This window comes from Theropithecus gelada, chromosome 10 (genome assembly GCF_003255815.1).
Source record: "Theropithecus gelada isolate Dixy chromosome 10, Tgel_1.0, whole genome shotgun sequence".
In the NCBI taxonomy this organism is placed as follows: Eukaryota; Metazoa; Chordata; class Mammalia; order Primates; family Cercopithecidae; genus Theropithecus; species Theropithecus gelada.
In genome coordinates this window covers 69,872,074-69,886,443 of record NC_037678.1, presented here as the reverse complement: position 1 = coordinate 69,886,443, position 14,370 = coordinate 69,872,074, and the positions used below count along the sequence as shown (strand labels likewise).

Here is a 14,370-nt window from a genome sequence, read left to right as displayed (position 1 = left end):
TTTTTTTTTTTGTGGTGGAGTCTTGCTCTGTCACCCAGGCTGGAGTGCAGTGGCACAATCTTGGCTCACTGCAACCTCTGCCTCCAGGGTACAAGCAATTCTCATGCCTCAGCCTCCCAAGTAGCTGGAATTTTAAGTGTGCAACACCACGCCCAGGTAATTTTTGTGTTTTTAGTAGAAACAGGGTTTTACCATGTTGACCAGGCTTGTCTTGAACTCCTGACTTCAGGTAATCCACCTGCCTCAGCCTCTCAAATCCCAGCACTCCCAAGGTTCTGGGATTACAGGCGTGATCCACCATGCTTGGCCTATTTTTTTGTAATAAATAAAAAGTGTAGTAAATGCTGCCTAGGCTGGTCTCAAATCCCTGGGCTCAAGCCATTCTCCTGCCTCAGCCTCCCAAAGCCCCAGGGTTATAGGTGTGAGCCACCGCACCCAGCTAGAAGTGCTCCTAATAGGCCAACAGCATGAGGGAAGGGGATGAGAAGGGCATCAGGGAAGGCTAACTCCCTGGTTTGCCAGTTGGCCTGTAATCCAAAGTGTCCATGGAATGAAGTAGGTTGTTGGGAGAGCATTTCTGATTAAGGGGGTTGGGGTATCCAAGGAAGACGTCAGGGAAGCCCGTACTGCACAGGGCCCTGCAGGCTATGCTGTTAAGCAGCCGATCCTAGGTAAGCTTTCAGGAGGGGGTGGGCATTTCCCTGTGGAAGTGGTAAGGGGGTGGCACAGGAGACCAACTCGATGACAAAAGCATGCCTTCTCCCTGCCACTGGGTCCAGGTGCTTCTGTGTGGAGTGCCTGGAGGTGCTGGTGGGCACAGGCACAGCGGCCGAGGCCAAGCTTCAGGAGCCCTGGAGCTGCTACATGTGTCTCCCACAGCGCTGTCACGGCGTCCTGCGGCGCCGGAAGGACTGGAACGTGCGCCTGCAGGCCTTCTTCACCAGTGACACGGGGCTTGAATACGTAAGCCACAGGCTCCCGCCTCTACCACCACAGATCCCAGGGGCACAGGGTGTTGGAACGCTCTGGAATTCTCAGAGAGAGAGTAATAGAAGTAAACACACATTGTACAAGTGGAACCTCTCGGAGCCTCAACGGCTGACAGACCTGGCAAATTGACAGCTCCTCTGCACGGTTTTCACCCGTGCCAGGGTTCACTCCCTCCTTGCCGGCTTCTCAGTATATGGATTTTCAGGGACCCGATGAAGAAATGGTTGTAGCCTTCTGTGTTAGCAGAGCTGAGAGGGAAGGAAATAGTAGAAATGAATTTTCTAGTTCTTAGAGGCAGGCCCTAGGTCTTTCCTATCTGGGGTGATACCTTTTCATGTGTGCATCTGTGCATACATATCTGGCTTATGTCCAAGGATAAATTGACCATTCCTTGCCAAATGCAGGCTCCTGTGGTACACACTGTCTCCCCAATCCCCATCAAGGCTTCAGTGGGCTTTTTGCAGTGCCTACGGCAAGGTTTGAAGCCCTCTGAGCAGAGTCAGCCTGCCCCTCCCTCAGAGCTTGAGTCTTTCCCCTGTGCCTTCACCAGCATGACCTCCTTCCTTACCTGGCAGGAAGCCCCCAAGCTGTACCCTGCCATTCCCGCAGCCCGAAGGCGGCCCATTCGAGTCCTGTCATTGTTTGATGGCATTGCGACAGGTGAGTTTGGGATATACCTGGAGATGCTCTGCTGTCCTGTCACAAGGGGGTAGCCAGGGAGTCAGAAGGCATGGTTAGGGTGTCTGACATCAGTGGCAAGAAATATCCTTGGGGATCACCAGCTCTGAAAAAATCCCTGTCTCCTTGTTTCTCTCCACCTTCTCAGCCACCTTGCAGTCTTGGTCATTGAATTTTATTTCATTTATTTATTTTTTTGAGATAGAGTCTCCCTTTGTCACCCAGGTTGGAGTGCAATGACATGATCTGTGCTCACTGCAGCCTCCACCTCCCAGGTTCAAGTGATTCTCTTGCCTCAGCCGCCAGAGGAGCTGGGATTACAGGTGCCCGCCACCACGCCCAGCTAATTTTTATATTTTTAGTAGAGACGGGGTTTCTCCATGTTGGTCAGGTTGGTTTCGAATTCCTGACCTCAAGTGATCTGCCCACCTTGGCATCCCAAACTGCTGGGATTAGAGGCATGAGCCACCATGCCCAGGCAGTCTTGGTCATTTTAAAAGGACATACATCTTAGCTGTTACACTTTATTTTTTATGTGCAGTTATCTTGAAATTGATTTTCATTCCACATGCATAACTATAATTGGAGATAAATTAGGCAACAACTACTGCTATCTCTGGTTTTGGTTCCCTTCTTTTCTTGCTATACTGAGTTTGCACAGCCAATACGTGTGGTGCGTTTACAGCCTTTGCTGGATTGAACGCATGTGACGCAGTCATGAGGAATTGTTCGTTTTACCATAGCAGGGAGTGGAGGAAATGATGTGCTCAGCATCATTTATGCTTCTGTGTCTCCCTGGCCCCCACAGGCTACCTAGTCCTCAAAGAGCTGGGCATAAAGGTAGGAAAGTACGTCGCCTCTGAAGTGTGTGAAGAGTCCATCGCTGTTGGAACTGTGAAGCACGAGGGGAATATCAAATACGTGAACGACGTGAGGAACATCACAAAGAAAAATGTGAGGGCAGTCTGTACCTTGTGGGCCTTGTCTCTTTCTGTTTCCCCCAGTCCTCCACATCCTGAAACCTGCATGTAGGCCCCATCCCTGAGACCCTAGAAAAAATAATTGAAATCTTGTGGGAATCTTAAGCCTTAGGTTAGGGTCGGAAGTGGAGTTGGTGACCAAGCAAGATTCTATTTTTTTCTGGAGACAGTCTCACTCTGGAGTGCAGTGGCATGATCTCAGCTCACTGTAGCCTCTGCCTCCTGGGTTTAAGCGATTCTCCTGCCTCAGCCTCCCAAAGTGCTGGGATTACAGGCACCTGCCACCATGCTGGGCTAATTTTTATATTTCTAGTAGAGATAGGGTTTCTCCATGTTGGCCAGGCTGGTCTCAAACTCCTGACTTCAGGTGATCCATCCCCCCACTTCAGCCTCCCTGGGATTACAGGTGTGAGCCACTTTGTCCAGCCCCAAGCAAGATTCTAGAAGTGGGACCAGCTCTCTTTCTCTCTGTCCACACCCTCATCCTGACTCTGTCTCTCTCAGATTGAAGAATGGGGCCCATTTGACTTGGTGATTGGCGGAAGCCCATGCAATGATCTCTCAAATGTGAATCCAGCCAGGAAAGGCCTGTATGGTGAGCATCCTTCTCTCTGGCAGTCCCTGGAGAGCCTATGTCACCTGACCCCTGACCACTGGCCCAGGTGGAGTGGCCTGAGAAGGAGCCCTTTGCTTCTGGCCAAGTTACTGGCAGTGTCAGGGGACTGTTGGTGCTGCCTACGCTCTGTAGTAAATCCTCAGCCCACAAGGGAAATACCCTAGTAAATAGTGCCCTGCCACTGCCTGTGTCCCTGCTGTCATTCAGGTGGACATAGACTGGTAGGCATCGGCCTTAACTGTCAGGAGGCCATTGGGAACCTGTTGGTCTCAGGGGATGCGGTAGGTTGGGCTGGAGGTTTCAAATGAACCCTGCACTGTCATCTTTTCTGAGCACAGAGGGTACAGGCCGGCTCTTCTTTGAATTTTACCACCTGCTGAATTACTCACGCCCCAAGGAGGGTGATGACCGGCCGTTCTTCTGGATGTTTGAGAATGTTGTAGCCATGAAGGTTGGCGACAAGAGGGACATCTCGCGGTTCCTGGAGGTGAGGGAATCTGGGGTCCTGATTGTCACAAACAGCCTGGGCAGGGAAAGCGCTGCTGGCAGTGATGATTGGTGGGTGTTGCCAACGTTGGGAATGACTTTCCCGTCCTTGGTCTGGCTAGATCCAATAGTGAGGGATTCAGTGGGTTCTCTTAGTACATGGAAAATATTTTTTTTTTGAGACGGGGTCTTGCTCTGTCACCCAGGCTGAAGTACAGTGGCATGATTACAGCTCACTGTAGCCTCAAACAGCTGGGCTCAGGCAATCCTCCTACCTCAGCCTCCGAAGTAGCTGGGACTACAGGAGCATACCACCATGCCCAGCAGTTTTTGTATTTTTGGTAGAGACGGGGTCTTGGTATGTTGCACACCCTAGTCTTGAACTCCTGGACTCAAGCGATCCGCCCACCTCCCAACGTGTTGGAATTAGAGATAGAGCTGTGAGCCACCATGCCCGGCCAGTACAAGGAAAATAATTGATCTCTAATCTCGGCTCAACTCTTTGAAGTCAGAAGTGATGAAACCATCATCTGCTGTTAAGGACTTATGAGATTTGACTCGATTTTCTACTCATTTTTGATATGAAAACTGCTTTAGACCAGGCACGGTGGCTCATGTCTGCAGTCCTAGCATTTCAGGAGGCTGAAGTTGGAGGATCACTTGAGCCTGTGTATCATATTTTGTAATAATCTGGCGTGTCCCAGGGGATGGCATCTCAGAATCTACAGGTTTGACCTTATCTCTTTACCTACCATTAGCATAGTATGAGGGCGTTCACCATGTCCTCTAGCCAGCCTCCTGATGGCAGTTGGTCTTTTCTTTGTTTTGAAGGATCCGTGCCTCTTCCGTAGTCAGGGAATAGCCCTGTCACCTGCAAAGGTCTGGTTGACACTGGAACTCTAATAATGGGCTCCTAACAGCAACCTTCTTTGTCCCTGCAGTGTAATCCAGTGATGATTGATGCCATCAAAGTTTCTGCTGCTCACAGGGCCCGATACTTTTGGGGCAACCTACCTGGGATGAACAGGTAACAAAGGGCTCTTAGTGGGACAGGTAACAGCCAAGTTAAATATGTGATAAGAAACTCTGACGTTCAAGCCTTCCTAGAAAGATCTGGCTCTGCTGAGAAACAGTCAGGGTTTCAGACCACCTGTGGTCTTTCGGGTTGATCCCTGTTAAGATGTTCAGCAAGTACCTGGGAATCTCTTTAGGAGTTCCACTCTTACCTGTTGTAAGCTGCCGATGGACCCGACCTTCAAAGTCCCAGGTGGCTGGGCGCGGTGGCTCACGCCTGTAATCCCAGCACTTTGGGAGGCCGAGGCTGGAGGATCGCTTGAGCCCAGGAGTTCTAGACTAGCGTGGGCAACAAAGTGAGACCCCGTCTCTACAAAAAAATAAAGAAAAATAGAAGTCCCATGTGCTGTAGCCAGACTGTGTACCTCCTTCCTGCCAGGGATCTCTCAAGACTTGAGCTTGTTGATGCTCCTGCCCTTCACTTCTCCTCCCCATTGCTGTAGGGACAGCCGACTGGAAATGGAAGTAGATTGTTGTTAGCGGTGCCTTTCCTCCTGCCCCGGAGATGAAGCGATCTTGGCCAGGCTCGTGGTGACCAACCAGGTGGCAGAGCTGCTATGACAAACAAAAGCCCGAAGACTATGTCCCTCACATTCTCATTACCAGGAGCATTTCATATTTTGTTATATACTAAAAACAGCAGTCTTCTTCAGACACGCTGAAAGCCACAAAGCAGCTTTGCTGAGGATTAATTATCTCCTCTATATGTGGTTTCAAGGAGAAGAACTTGCTAATTGAGATGTAAAATATGATGGTAATGTGACATCCCAGACTTGCAAATGAGTTGAGCTTAAAACATTCTCCTGTAGAAGGAGGCGTGGAAACATAATAACCTTCTGCCACTTAGTGAAGTGTGGACAGAGGTTAGGGTCCTGGGGTAGCTTGGAGGATTTTTGTTGACCACCTTGCCCGTGTACTTGGTTAGGCAGCCAATCTTAGGATACCATTTCTGTGTCTGGAATTAAATGGATTAATGCCTTCAACATTTGAGCTCCCAGTAGGCCGCACTGTTACACTGTTGCCATTTTCATGGTTAAATACATCATGTCTATCTCGGCTTTCATGATAATGACATGCTGAAGGGGGAGGGAGAGAAGACAATGATTTGGGGTTTATTGCTGGTGGATGGGCATTGGAAGGGAAGGCTTCTCATTCTAGCGAGGGCCCTAAGTGAAGGGATGGACCCATGCAGTTATTAGAGTACTGCAGGTGGAAGGAAGAGGGTCTGGGATGATGGGAAACATCCCGGACCAGCTCAGAGCACCCTACGTGGGGTGGCTGGGAGAGAGGGGCCAAGTAACTTGGGCCTTAATGTGGTACCGCTGAAATCACTTTGACATGGGAAGTTCCAGATGAGATGAATTGTGTCTTAAGTACACGGTAGTTTCTGGGTGGATTGTAGACAACAGCAGGATGTAGTCGGGAATGAGGAGAGAGCGAGGTGACCAGACTGCTCAAAGAAGGAGAGATCACTGATGATGATGTTGTGTCCCAGGAGGTGCCATCCATAAAGAACACAGTGTGAGTGGTGGCCCCTGGAGTTTGCAGCACAGCAATCCTGTGACTTAGCAAGGAGGGGTCAGATTCAGCATATCTGGAGGGTAGGACATTTGCTGATGCGTTGGATGTGTAGGCTGTGAGGTGGAAGGATCAGTGAGGCCTGACGCAGATCTAACGCTGTGACTAAGCTCTGCAAGCTGATACGATGGGTGGCACACCAAGCATCATTTAGGGGACAGACCCAAGTCATGTGGCTTGTTTAGAGCTTAATCTTACAGTCAGCACAAGGTGGGGCTGTGCAGTGTCCTTTTCTTCTGGGCCCTCGGCTCCCTTGGGTCCATGGCGGAGGTGGGAGTGGGGATAGAGGTGGCGTTTGAAGCCTGGCAGGTGAGGTCAAGGAAATCTATCAGTCTAGGGGAAATATGTGTTGTGATTTCCTTAGCCCCTCTTGTAGGCACGGTTCCCATTCTCCTATCTGAGTTGTTTGGCCTTGACATTCCTAACACAGGTTACTGTGGCCGTCCCTGCGTCCAGTCCTCTTGCCCCGGTTTCTGTTCTGGAGCTGCTCAGCTACTTTCAGTTCTGGCCCTCACCCTTCTTAGTCATCTGTTTGCCTCTCTCTGCATTTGCAAAATACTTTTCAAGGGTGAAAGTTAAAGGGGTGCTTAGTCTTTTTTTTTTTTTTTTTAACCTTAAGAGATAGGGTCTGTCTCCCAGGCTGGAGTGCAGTGTTGTCATCATGACTCACCGCAGCCTCCAACTCCTAGGCTTAAGCGATCCTCCTGCTTTGAACTCCCAAATTGCTGGGATTAAGGGTAGGGACCACTGCAGCCGGTTGCTATTCACTTTTAAAGCCTCCCGAGGCTGTATCCCCAGCAGTGAGCCACCAAACCGTGGGTGTGATGTGATAATTGCATCAGGTAGACCCACAAAAATCTATTCCAAGCTCCTCACTTTAAAATAGACAGGAAGCCCAAAGGGGTAGTGTGACTTGCTCAAGCTCACTCAGTGAGCGGTGGAGCTGCTGGGACCTGAGGTTTCTCCTGCCCCACTCCCGTGCAGTGTTCCTGCTCAATGAGAACCTAACTTTGAAGTCCAGGCAGGGGAACATTACCTCCTGGATGCTGGGCTGTCCCCTTTGGGGTAGCCCATCCTTGGCTTTGGCACACAGGCTTGTGCTCATGCCAGGATCGTTTTCATCATTTATTTGTAGCAAGTTCACCGCTAGGGCACGTCTCTGCAACATATGCCCTCACTCCCACCTTGTGCCTAGCAGAGGACCCTCTACAGCTAGTAAAAAGTAATGGGTTTTGGCTGTTCCCAGGCCCGTGATAGCATCAAAGAATGATAAACTCGAGCTGCAGGACTGCTTGGAATACAATAGGATAGCCAAGGTAAGACGAGCTGTGGCCCTCTGGAAAAATGCACTTGGTGACCTCCAAGTGGGGACTTGGGAGATGACCTTGGTGTCTGATTGGTTCCTACACCTCCCCCCACGTGACTTCCTGGTGTTGGGCTTCTTTCTCCCACACAATTGTTCTGTGCCATCCTCAAATACAGAGACCAGGAGACATTCGTGATAAGTAATCACTACGAGGAAAGGCAACTAATCTTTCTAATTTTAGTACTGGATACATAAAGACACAGAGAATTTCAGCTGGCCCTCAGGGAGAAAGGAATCATTAATCCTTTTGCCAAAAAATGAATTTGCTGTCAAGTCATAGAATATGAAGACCTCCATAAACCTAAATCTCAATGTTTGCATCAAGCTAAGATCCATTTTCTAAACTCCAGTTGAGCATTCTCTGTATCTGGGTGGTTTTTACTTTTTACTTAATCTTGCTTGATCAGGAACTCTGGTGTCTTCTTGGCCCCCCCACGTGATCTCATTCATGGTCACTTTTTTGTTTATCTCATTTTCTCTGAGGCTGGTCCTTCCTGTTAGTTAACGTCTTGGCATTTGTGGGAAGCACAAAATGTTCTTGTCCCTCCAACTCTGCTTTCCGCTCCTAGCCCTGCCATTCCTCTCCCGCGCCTGCCCTCTCCCTTCCATCTTTCCCAGGTACTTTTTTCTCCCAGCCCTGCCACTCTTCTGCCGCGCCTGCGCTCTCCCCTCCATCTTTCCCAGGTACTTTTTAGCCTTGACCCCACCCAGGTCCCTTCATTCTGTGCTCACTCCATGATGTCGTTTTGTTCTCCAGTTAAAGAAAGTACAGACAATAACCACCAAGTCGAACTCGATCAAACAGGGGAAAAACCAACTTTTCCCTGTTGTCATGAATGGCAAAGAAGATGTTTTGTGGTGCACTGAGCTCGAAAGGTGAGCAAGGCTGCACTTGGAGAGGGAAACTGTGCAGATCAAAACACAAATGGGCAGACATGGGCAGGTGCTTACCTTCATTCTTGATGGCCTCACTGCCCTTTGGTGTTACTGGGGCGAGGAGTAATAATACCTTTTCATAGTTCGCCCTTATTTCCTGACAAAAATGGCGGAGGGGGTGTGGTGGTGGTGAGGAATCTGAGACATGAGGTCATTAGGCCGTACCATCTGTCTGTTGGCTGCACTGCCCTGACATCTGCCTGTCCCAACACGCTGGGACACTACGATGTATGAGAAGCCAGTGAAAGAAAACTCCACAGACATGCCATTCTTGAAGACTTCAGTTTGCTCATTCTATAAATGATTCCTTCTTAGCCACAGTTTATCCTCTCCTTCCCTTTCTTTGGGCTAAGTTTGTCTGTTTTGATGCAAATAACCATCTCTTGGATTTCAGTTCTGTTTTTTCTTTCACTCCTCTGTTTGTTCATTTTGCTTCTCCTATTTTTTAAAAATCATTATTTGCTATAGTGATGTAATTAAGGTTTTGAACATTCCTCTTTACATGTATTCTGTATTCTGAAGGCTTTGATACAGAGTGTTTTCATTCCAAATATTTCACTTCTACAACTCGTTTACTTTCTTCTTTGACTTACCAACAGTTATATAACAGAGTATAAAAGTAACTTCTGATTAGTATTTATGCTGTAGATTATTCTGTATGGACCCATACCTAAAATGGTTGGTGCAGATGGCTGACATTGTGTAGACGCTAAAGCCAAGCAAGACACAGGCCTGAGGTGTCACATCTTTGGCATGTTTCTGAATAACCCACGCAACCATTGGCCTCTTGGGATGACTCTTAGTATTGGATTGTGTACCTGAGTAATACTGAGGTTCAGCCTCTGTGCCCTCTTTCCAGGCCTGGTAGAATCCTATAGAGGAAGCTTTTGGTATATTTGATGCCATCTGCCTGAAGTCGTCTAGCTCAGTCCTTCATCCAGCAGCTGGGTTTGAATAGGGAAGGAAAACTGTGGTTGCTGAGCTGTAAATTGCCTGAGCCTATGATGACTGAAAATCTAGGCTGTTTTTCAGTGACCTTGTTCCTTATTAAGGAAGTTGCTTAACTTCTCCCATCATAGTGTTTTGAAGATGGAGACATTGCTGGCTGGCTAATTTGGTATGCATGCATTTATTCAAGGAAGGTCCTCTGAGCACCAACTCTATGCCAAGAGTATGGTGTTAGGCCTGCACAAAATGGGGGACTTTGATTTGTGAGCAATTTGTGAGCAAGTGTTCTGAATTAAGGGCTCTGAATTTAGGTCCTGGGGACCTTACTGATGGGACTGAGGGATGGTGAGGGCAGAAGGAGTGGGACCTTGCTGGTTGAGGCTGTCAGCATCCTGGAGGCACTTCTGACTCGCTGTCTTTTTACTCCGGTACCCCCAGGATCTTTGGCTTTCCTGTGCACTACACAGACGTGTCCAACATGGGCCGCGGTGCCCGCCAGAAGCTGCTGGGAAGGTCCTGGAGCGTGCCTGTCATCCGACACCTCTTCGCCCCTCTGAAGGACTACTTTGCATGTGAATAGTTCCAGCCAGGCCCCAAGCCCACTGGGGTGTGTGGCAGAGCCAGGACCCAGGAGGTGTGATTCCTGAAGGCATCCCCAGGCCCTGCTCTTCCTTAGCTGTGTGGGGCATACCGTGTACCTCAGTTCCCTCCTGCTCAGTGGGGGCAGAGCCACCTGACTCTCTTGCAGGGGGAGGCCGAGGTGCCGCCTCCTTGTGCACAATTCAGACCTGGCTGCTTGGAGCAGCCTAACATGGTGCTCATTTTTTCTTCTCCTAAAACTTTAAAACTTGAATTAGGTAGCAACGTGGCTTTTTTTTTTTTCCTTCCTGGGTCTACCACTCAGAGAAACAATGGCTATGATACCAAAACCACAGTGCCGACAGCTCTCCAATACTCAGGTTAATGCTGAAAAATCATCCAAGACAGTTATTGCAAGAGTTTAATTTTTGAAAACTGGCTGCTGCTCTGTGTTTACAGACGTGTGCAGTTGTAGGCATGTAGCTACGGGACATTTTTAAGGGCCCAGGATCGTTTTTTCCCAGGGCAAGCAAAAGAGAAAATGTTGTATATGTCTTTTCCCCGGCACATTCCCCTTGCCTAAATACAAGGGCTGGAGTCTGCACGGGACCTATTAGAGTATTTTCCACAACGATGATGATTTCAGCAGGGATGACATCATCATCACATTCAGGGCTATCTTTTCCCCCCACAAACCCAAGGGCAGGGGCCACTCTTAGCTCAATCCCTCCCAGTGACTGCAATAGAACCCTCTGGGGAGCTCAGGAAGGGGTGTGCTGAGTTCTATAACATAAGCTGCCATATATTTTGTAGACAAGTATGGCTCCTCCGTGTCTCCCTCTTCCTTAGGAGAGGAGTGTGAAGGAAGGAGCTCAGATAAGACACCCCCTCAAACCCATTCCCTCTCCAAGAGACCTAACCCCCACAGGCACAGGTCCCCAGATGAGAAGTCTGCTACCCTCATTTCTCATCTTTTTACTAAACTCAGAAGCAGTGACAGCAGTCAGGGACAGACGTACATTTCTCACACCTTCCCCTCATCTTAAGAGATGACAGAGAAAACTGCAGTCAAAGCTCGGTGCTCCCTCTGGAGATTTTTAAATCCTTTTGTATTCCATGATAAGTCATTTTTAGGGAGAATGGGAGTTCAGACAAGCTGCATTTCAGAAATGCTGTCGTAATGGTTTTTAACACCTCTTACTCTTCTTACTGGTGCTATTTTGTAGAATAAGGAACAACGTTGACAAGTTTTGTGGGGCTTTTTATACACTTTTTTTAAAATCTCAAACTTCTATTTTTATGTTTAACGTTTTCATTAAAACTTTTTTTGTAACTGGAGCCACGACGTAACAAATATGGGGAAAAAAACTGTGCCTTGTTTCAACAGTTTTTGCTAATTTTTAGGCTGAAAGATGACGGATGCCTAGAGTTTACCTTATGTTTAATTAAAATCAGTATTTGTCTATAACTGTCTGATGTCCCTTTTCTTCTGCAGGTCAGATGGATGGGACATGGGGGAGGGCCTGGCTAACATGTAAGGGTGAGAGTTTGGAAGTAGGTGATTCATTCATTCATTTATTCAAATGCAATGTGACCGCAAGCTGACTGGAGCGAGCTTACAGTGTGGTGCACTGGTTCTGCAGCATTGGCTCACCTGTAATCCTAGCCAGGGTGGGCAGATCTTTTGAGCCCAGGAGTTCAAGACCAGCCTTGGCAACATGGCAAAACCCCATCTGTACAAAAAAACCCCAAGAATACAGGCCAGGCGTGGTGGCTCATGCCTGTAATCTCAGCACTTTGGGAGGCCTAGGCAGGCAGATCACAAGGTCAGGAGATCGAGACCATTCTGGCTAACCCTGGAAACCCTGTCTCTACTAAAAATACACAAAATTAGCCAGGCGTGGTGGCAGGCACCTGTAGTCCCAGCTACGCTCTGAACCCAGGAGGCGGAGCTTGCAGTGCACTGAGATAGTGCCACTGCACTTCAGCCTGGGCAACAGAGCAAGACTCCGTCTCCAAAAAAAAAAAAAAAAAAGAATCCAGCACATCTGCATCCCCTGGAGGGCTTGTCAGGGCTGTGATTGCTGGCCCAACCTCCAGAGTTTCTTACTCTATGAGTGGACCATAGGAATTTTCAGTCGCGCAGTGGCACAATTACTGCTTATTGCAGCCTGGACTCCCCAGGCTCAAGTGATCCTCCTCTGTCAGCCTCCAAGTAGCTGGGACCACAGGCGAGCACCACCACACCCAGCCTGACCCTAGGAATTTGATGCTGCTATCAAGGGACCACACCAGACTAGTGAATGGGCATCTAAGTCACGGTTCCCAAATGTGGCTTGAGTGTCTGAATTCGTTTAAAAGCTCCATGTGTGGGACACCTGTTTCCAGACGTGTGCAGTTGTAGGCATGTAGCTACAGGACATTTTTAAGGGCCCAGGATCGTTTTTTCCCAGGGCAAGCGAAGAGAAAATGTTGTATATGTCTTTTCCCCGGCACATTCCCCTTGCCTAAATACAAGGGCTGGAGTCTGCCCCAGATCTTGGGGAACTGATCAAGGTGATTATCACCTCTAGCAAAAGATCCTAATGATTCTCACAGTTCATATGCTTCTGTGGGATTCTATACCTTATTCCACAGCTCCCAAGTTGCCGTGCTGCAGGTCAACAACCTTCCGTAAGGGGGCTAACTGGGAGTAGCCCTGTGGTCCCAGTCTAGCCCGTGTCCTCTGCCTTTTGGGTGGAGTGATTCTCAGCGTGCCCCCAACTAAAATCCTGCCCTTCAATGAGCACTCACGATGTCGGTTGCCCTTCTAAGCCTAATATTGTGACTCCAGTAATCCCATTTTACTGGGATTTACTTCCCTAGGCAGGAGTCCCAAGCCCAGAGCTCATCGGGCCACACTCATCTCCAGCCTTTGGTCAGGGAAAAGGATTAATACTGGTTAATTATCGTATTAGAGACAGAATAGCATGATGTACCTGGGGTTCATCCACTGAACATGTCAGACCTAGCACCTCTGAGCCTCCCAGGCCATGTGTGAGTTGGGCTATAATCACGACCATCTCTTAAATAAGGTCAGGTTTCTAAAGGGCCTGGCCCAGCGTTTGGGGATGGAAGAAGCTTCCAGAGTGGAAGGATGAACATGTTATTAGAAAGGAGCTTCAGGACTACAACAGCCCACATGCAGGTTGCCATGGTGAGATGGCAATTAGCAAGCTAGGCCCACACAACCTCCCCTGCCTCCCCAGGTGTTGAGACCCCAGAGACCTGGGCCACCCAATTAAGCCATCTTGTGTACAGTGCTGCACCAAATACCAGGACAGGATGAAGCCAGATAAACAGCCCCGGCCTTGAAACCCCAAGAAAGATGGGCGAGCCCTCCAGGTGAGGAGTCCTTGGCATCCTGGCCTGCTTGTCAAGGTGGGGGAGGGGCTCAGGGAGTGTGGGGGTAATTCTTGTGTTTTCTCAAGATGGGGTTAGGCTGGTGATCCCAGGTTCCGAGGCAAGGGGAGAAGGCGGTGAATGTTCTGATCTGGGGAAAGAGGTTGGAGTTTGAATCCCACGTAGGCCTTTGCTGAAGCAGTCTTTGGGTTTGCCTGGATTTGTATCTGGGGTCTGGCATGGCACCGTGTCACTTGGAGCAAGCAGATGACTTAACCTCTTGGGGTTTTTCATCTCTCACCTAAAAGGTGGAGATAGCAGCCTGGTCAACATGGTGAAACCCCATCTCTACCAAAAAATACAAAAATTAGCTGGGCGTGGTGGCATGCACTTGTAGTCCCAGCTACTCCGTGTGGCTGAGGTGGGAGAATCTCTTGAACCCAGGAAATGGAGGTTGTTGCTGTGAGCTGAGATCGCGCCACTGCACGCCAGCTTGGGCAACAGAGGCCCTATCTCAACAACAACAAATAAAGTGGAAATAATAAATCCTACCTGCTTCATAGGGTGACCGAAGTTCAAAGGCCAGATCTAGGTAAAATGCTTTGCCTGACACCTGGCAGGCAATAAACTCTCCACATATATGAGATGACATTATTGTAAAATGGGACCCATTAATTAATGCAGTGCTAATGACAATGAAGACTGGATGCAGGTAGTGATAGTAACATGCAATGCTTATCAGTAGTAATAGCCTTAGG

The 14,370-nt window shown here is 48.8% G+C and overlaps 1 protein-coding gene across 6 annotated transcripts in view; it reads left to right on the top strand.

Annotated features, from left to right (window-relative positions):
- DNMT3B (DNA methyltransferase 3 beta) overlaps window positions 1-11,696 on the top strand; it is a 48,333-nt gene extending 36,637 nt beyond the window's left edge. For 3 of the 6 annotated variants that reach the window (XM_025398944.1, XM_025398943.1, XM_025398942.1), the window contains 9 exons: window positions 780-963; window positions 1,566-1,650; window positions 2,477-2,622; window positions 3,153-3,243; window positions 3,603-3,751; window positions 4,692-4,777; window positions 7,649-7,718; window positions 8,526-8,644; window positions 10,091-11,696. In XM_025398944.1, coding sequence (XP_025254729.1) covers window positions 780-963; window positions 1,566-1,650; window positions 2,477-2,622; window positions 3,153-3,243; window positions 3,603-3,751; window positions 4,692-4,777; window positions 7,649-7,718; window positions 8,526-8,644; window positions 10,091-10,232 — 1,072 coding nt within the window. In that variant the 3' untranslated portion in view covers window positions 10,233-11,696. The remainder of the gene's footprint in view (window positions 1-779; window positions 964-1,565; window positions 1,651-2,476; window positions 2,623-3,152; window positions 3,244-3,602; window positions 3,752-4,691; window positions 4,778-7,648; window positions 7,719-8,525; window positions 8,645-10,090) is intronic. The other 3 variants (XM_025398947.1, XM_025398946.1, XM_025398945.1) reach the window with 1 other exon arrangement.
- The last annotated feature ends 2,674 nt before the right edge of the window (window positions 11,697-14,370 follow it).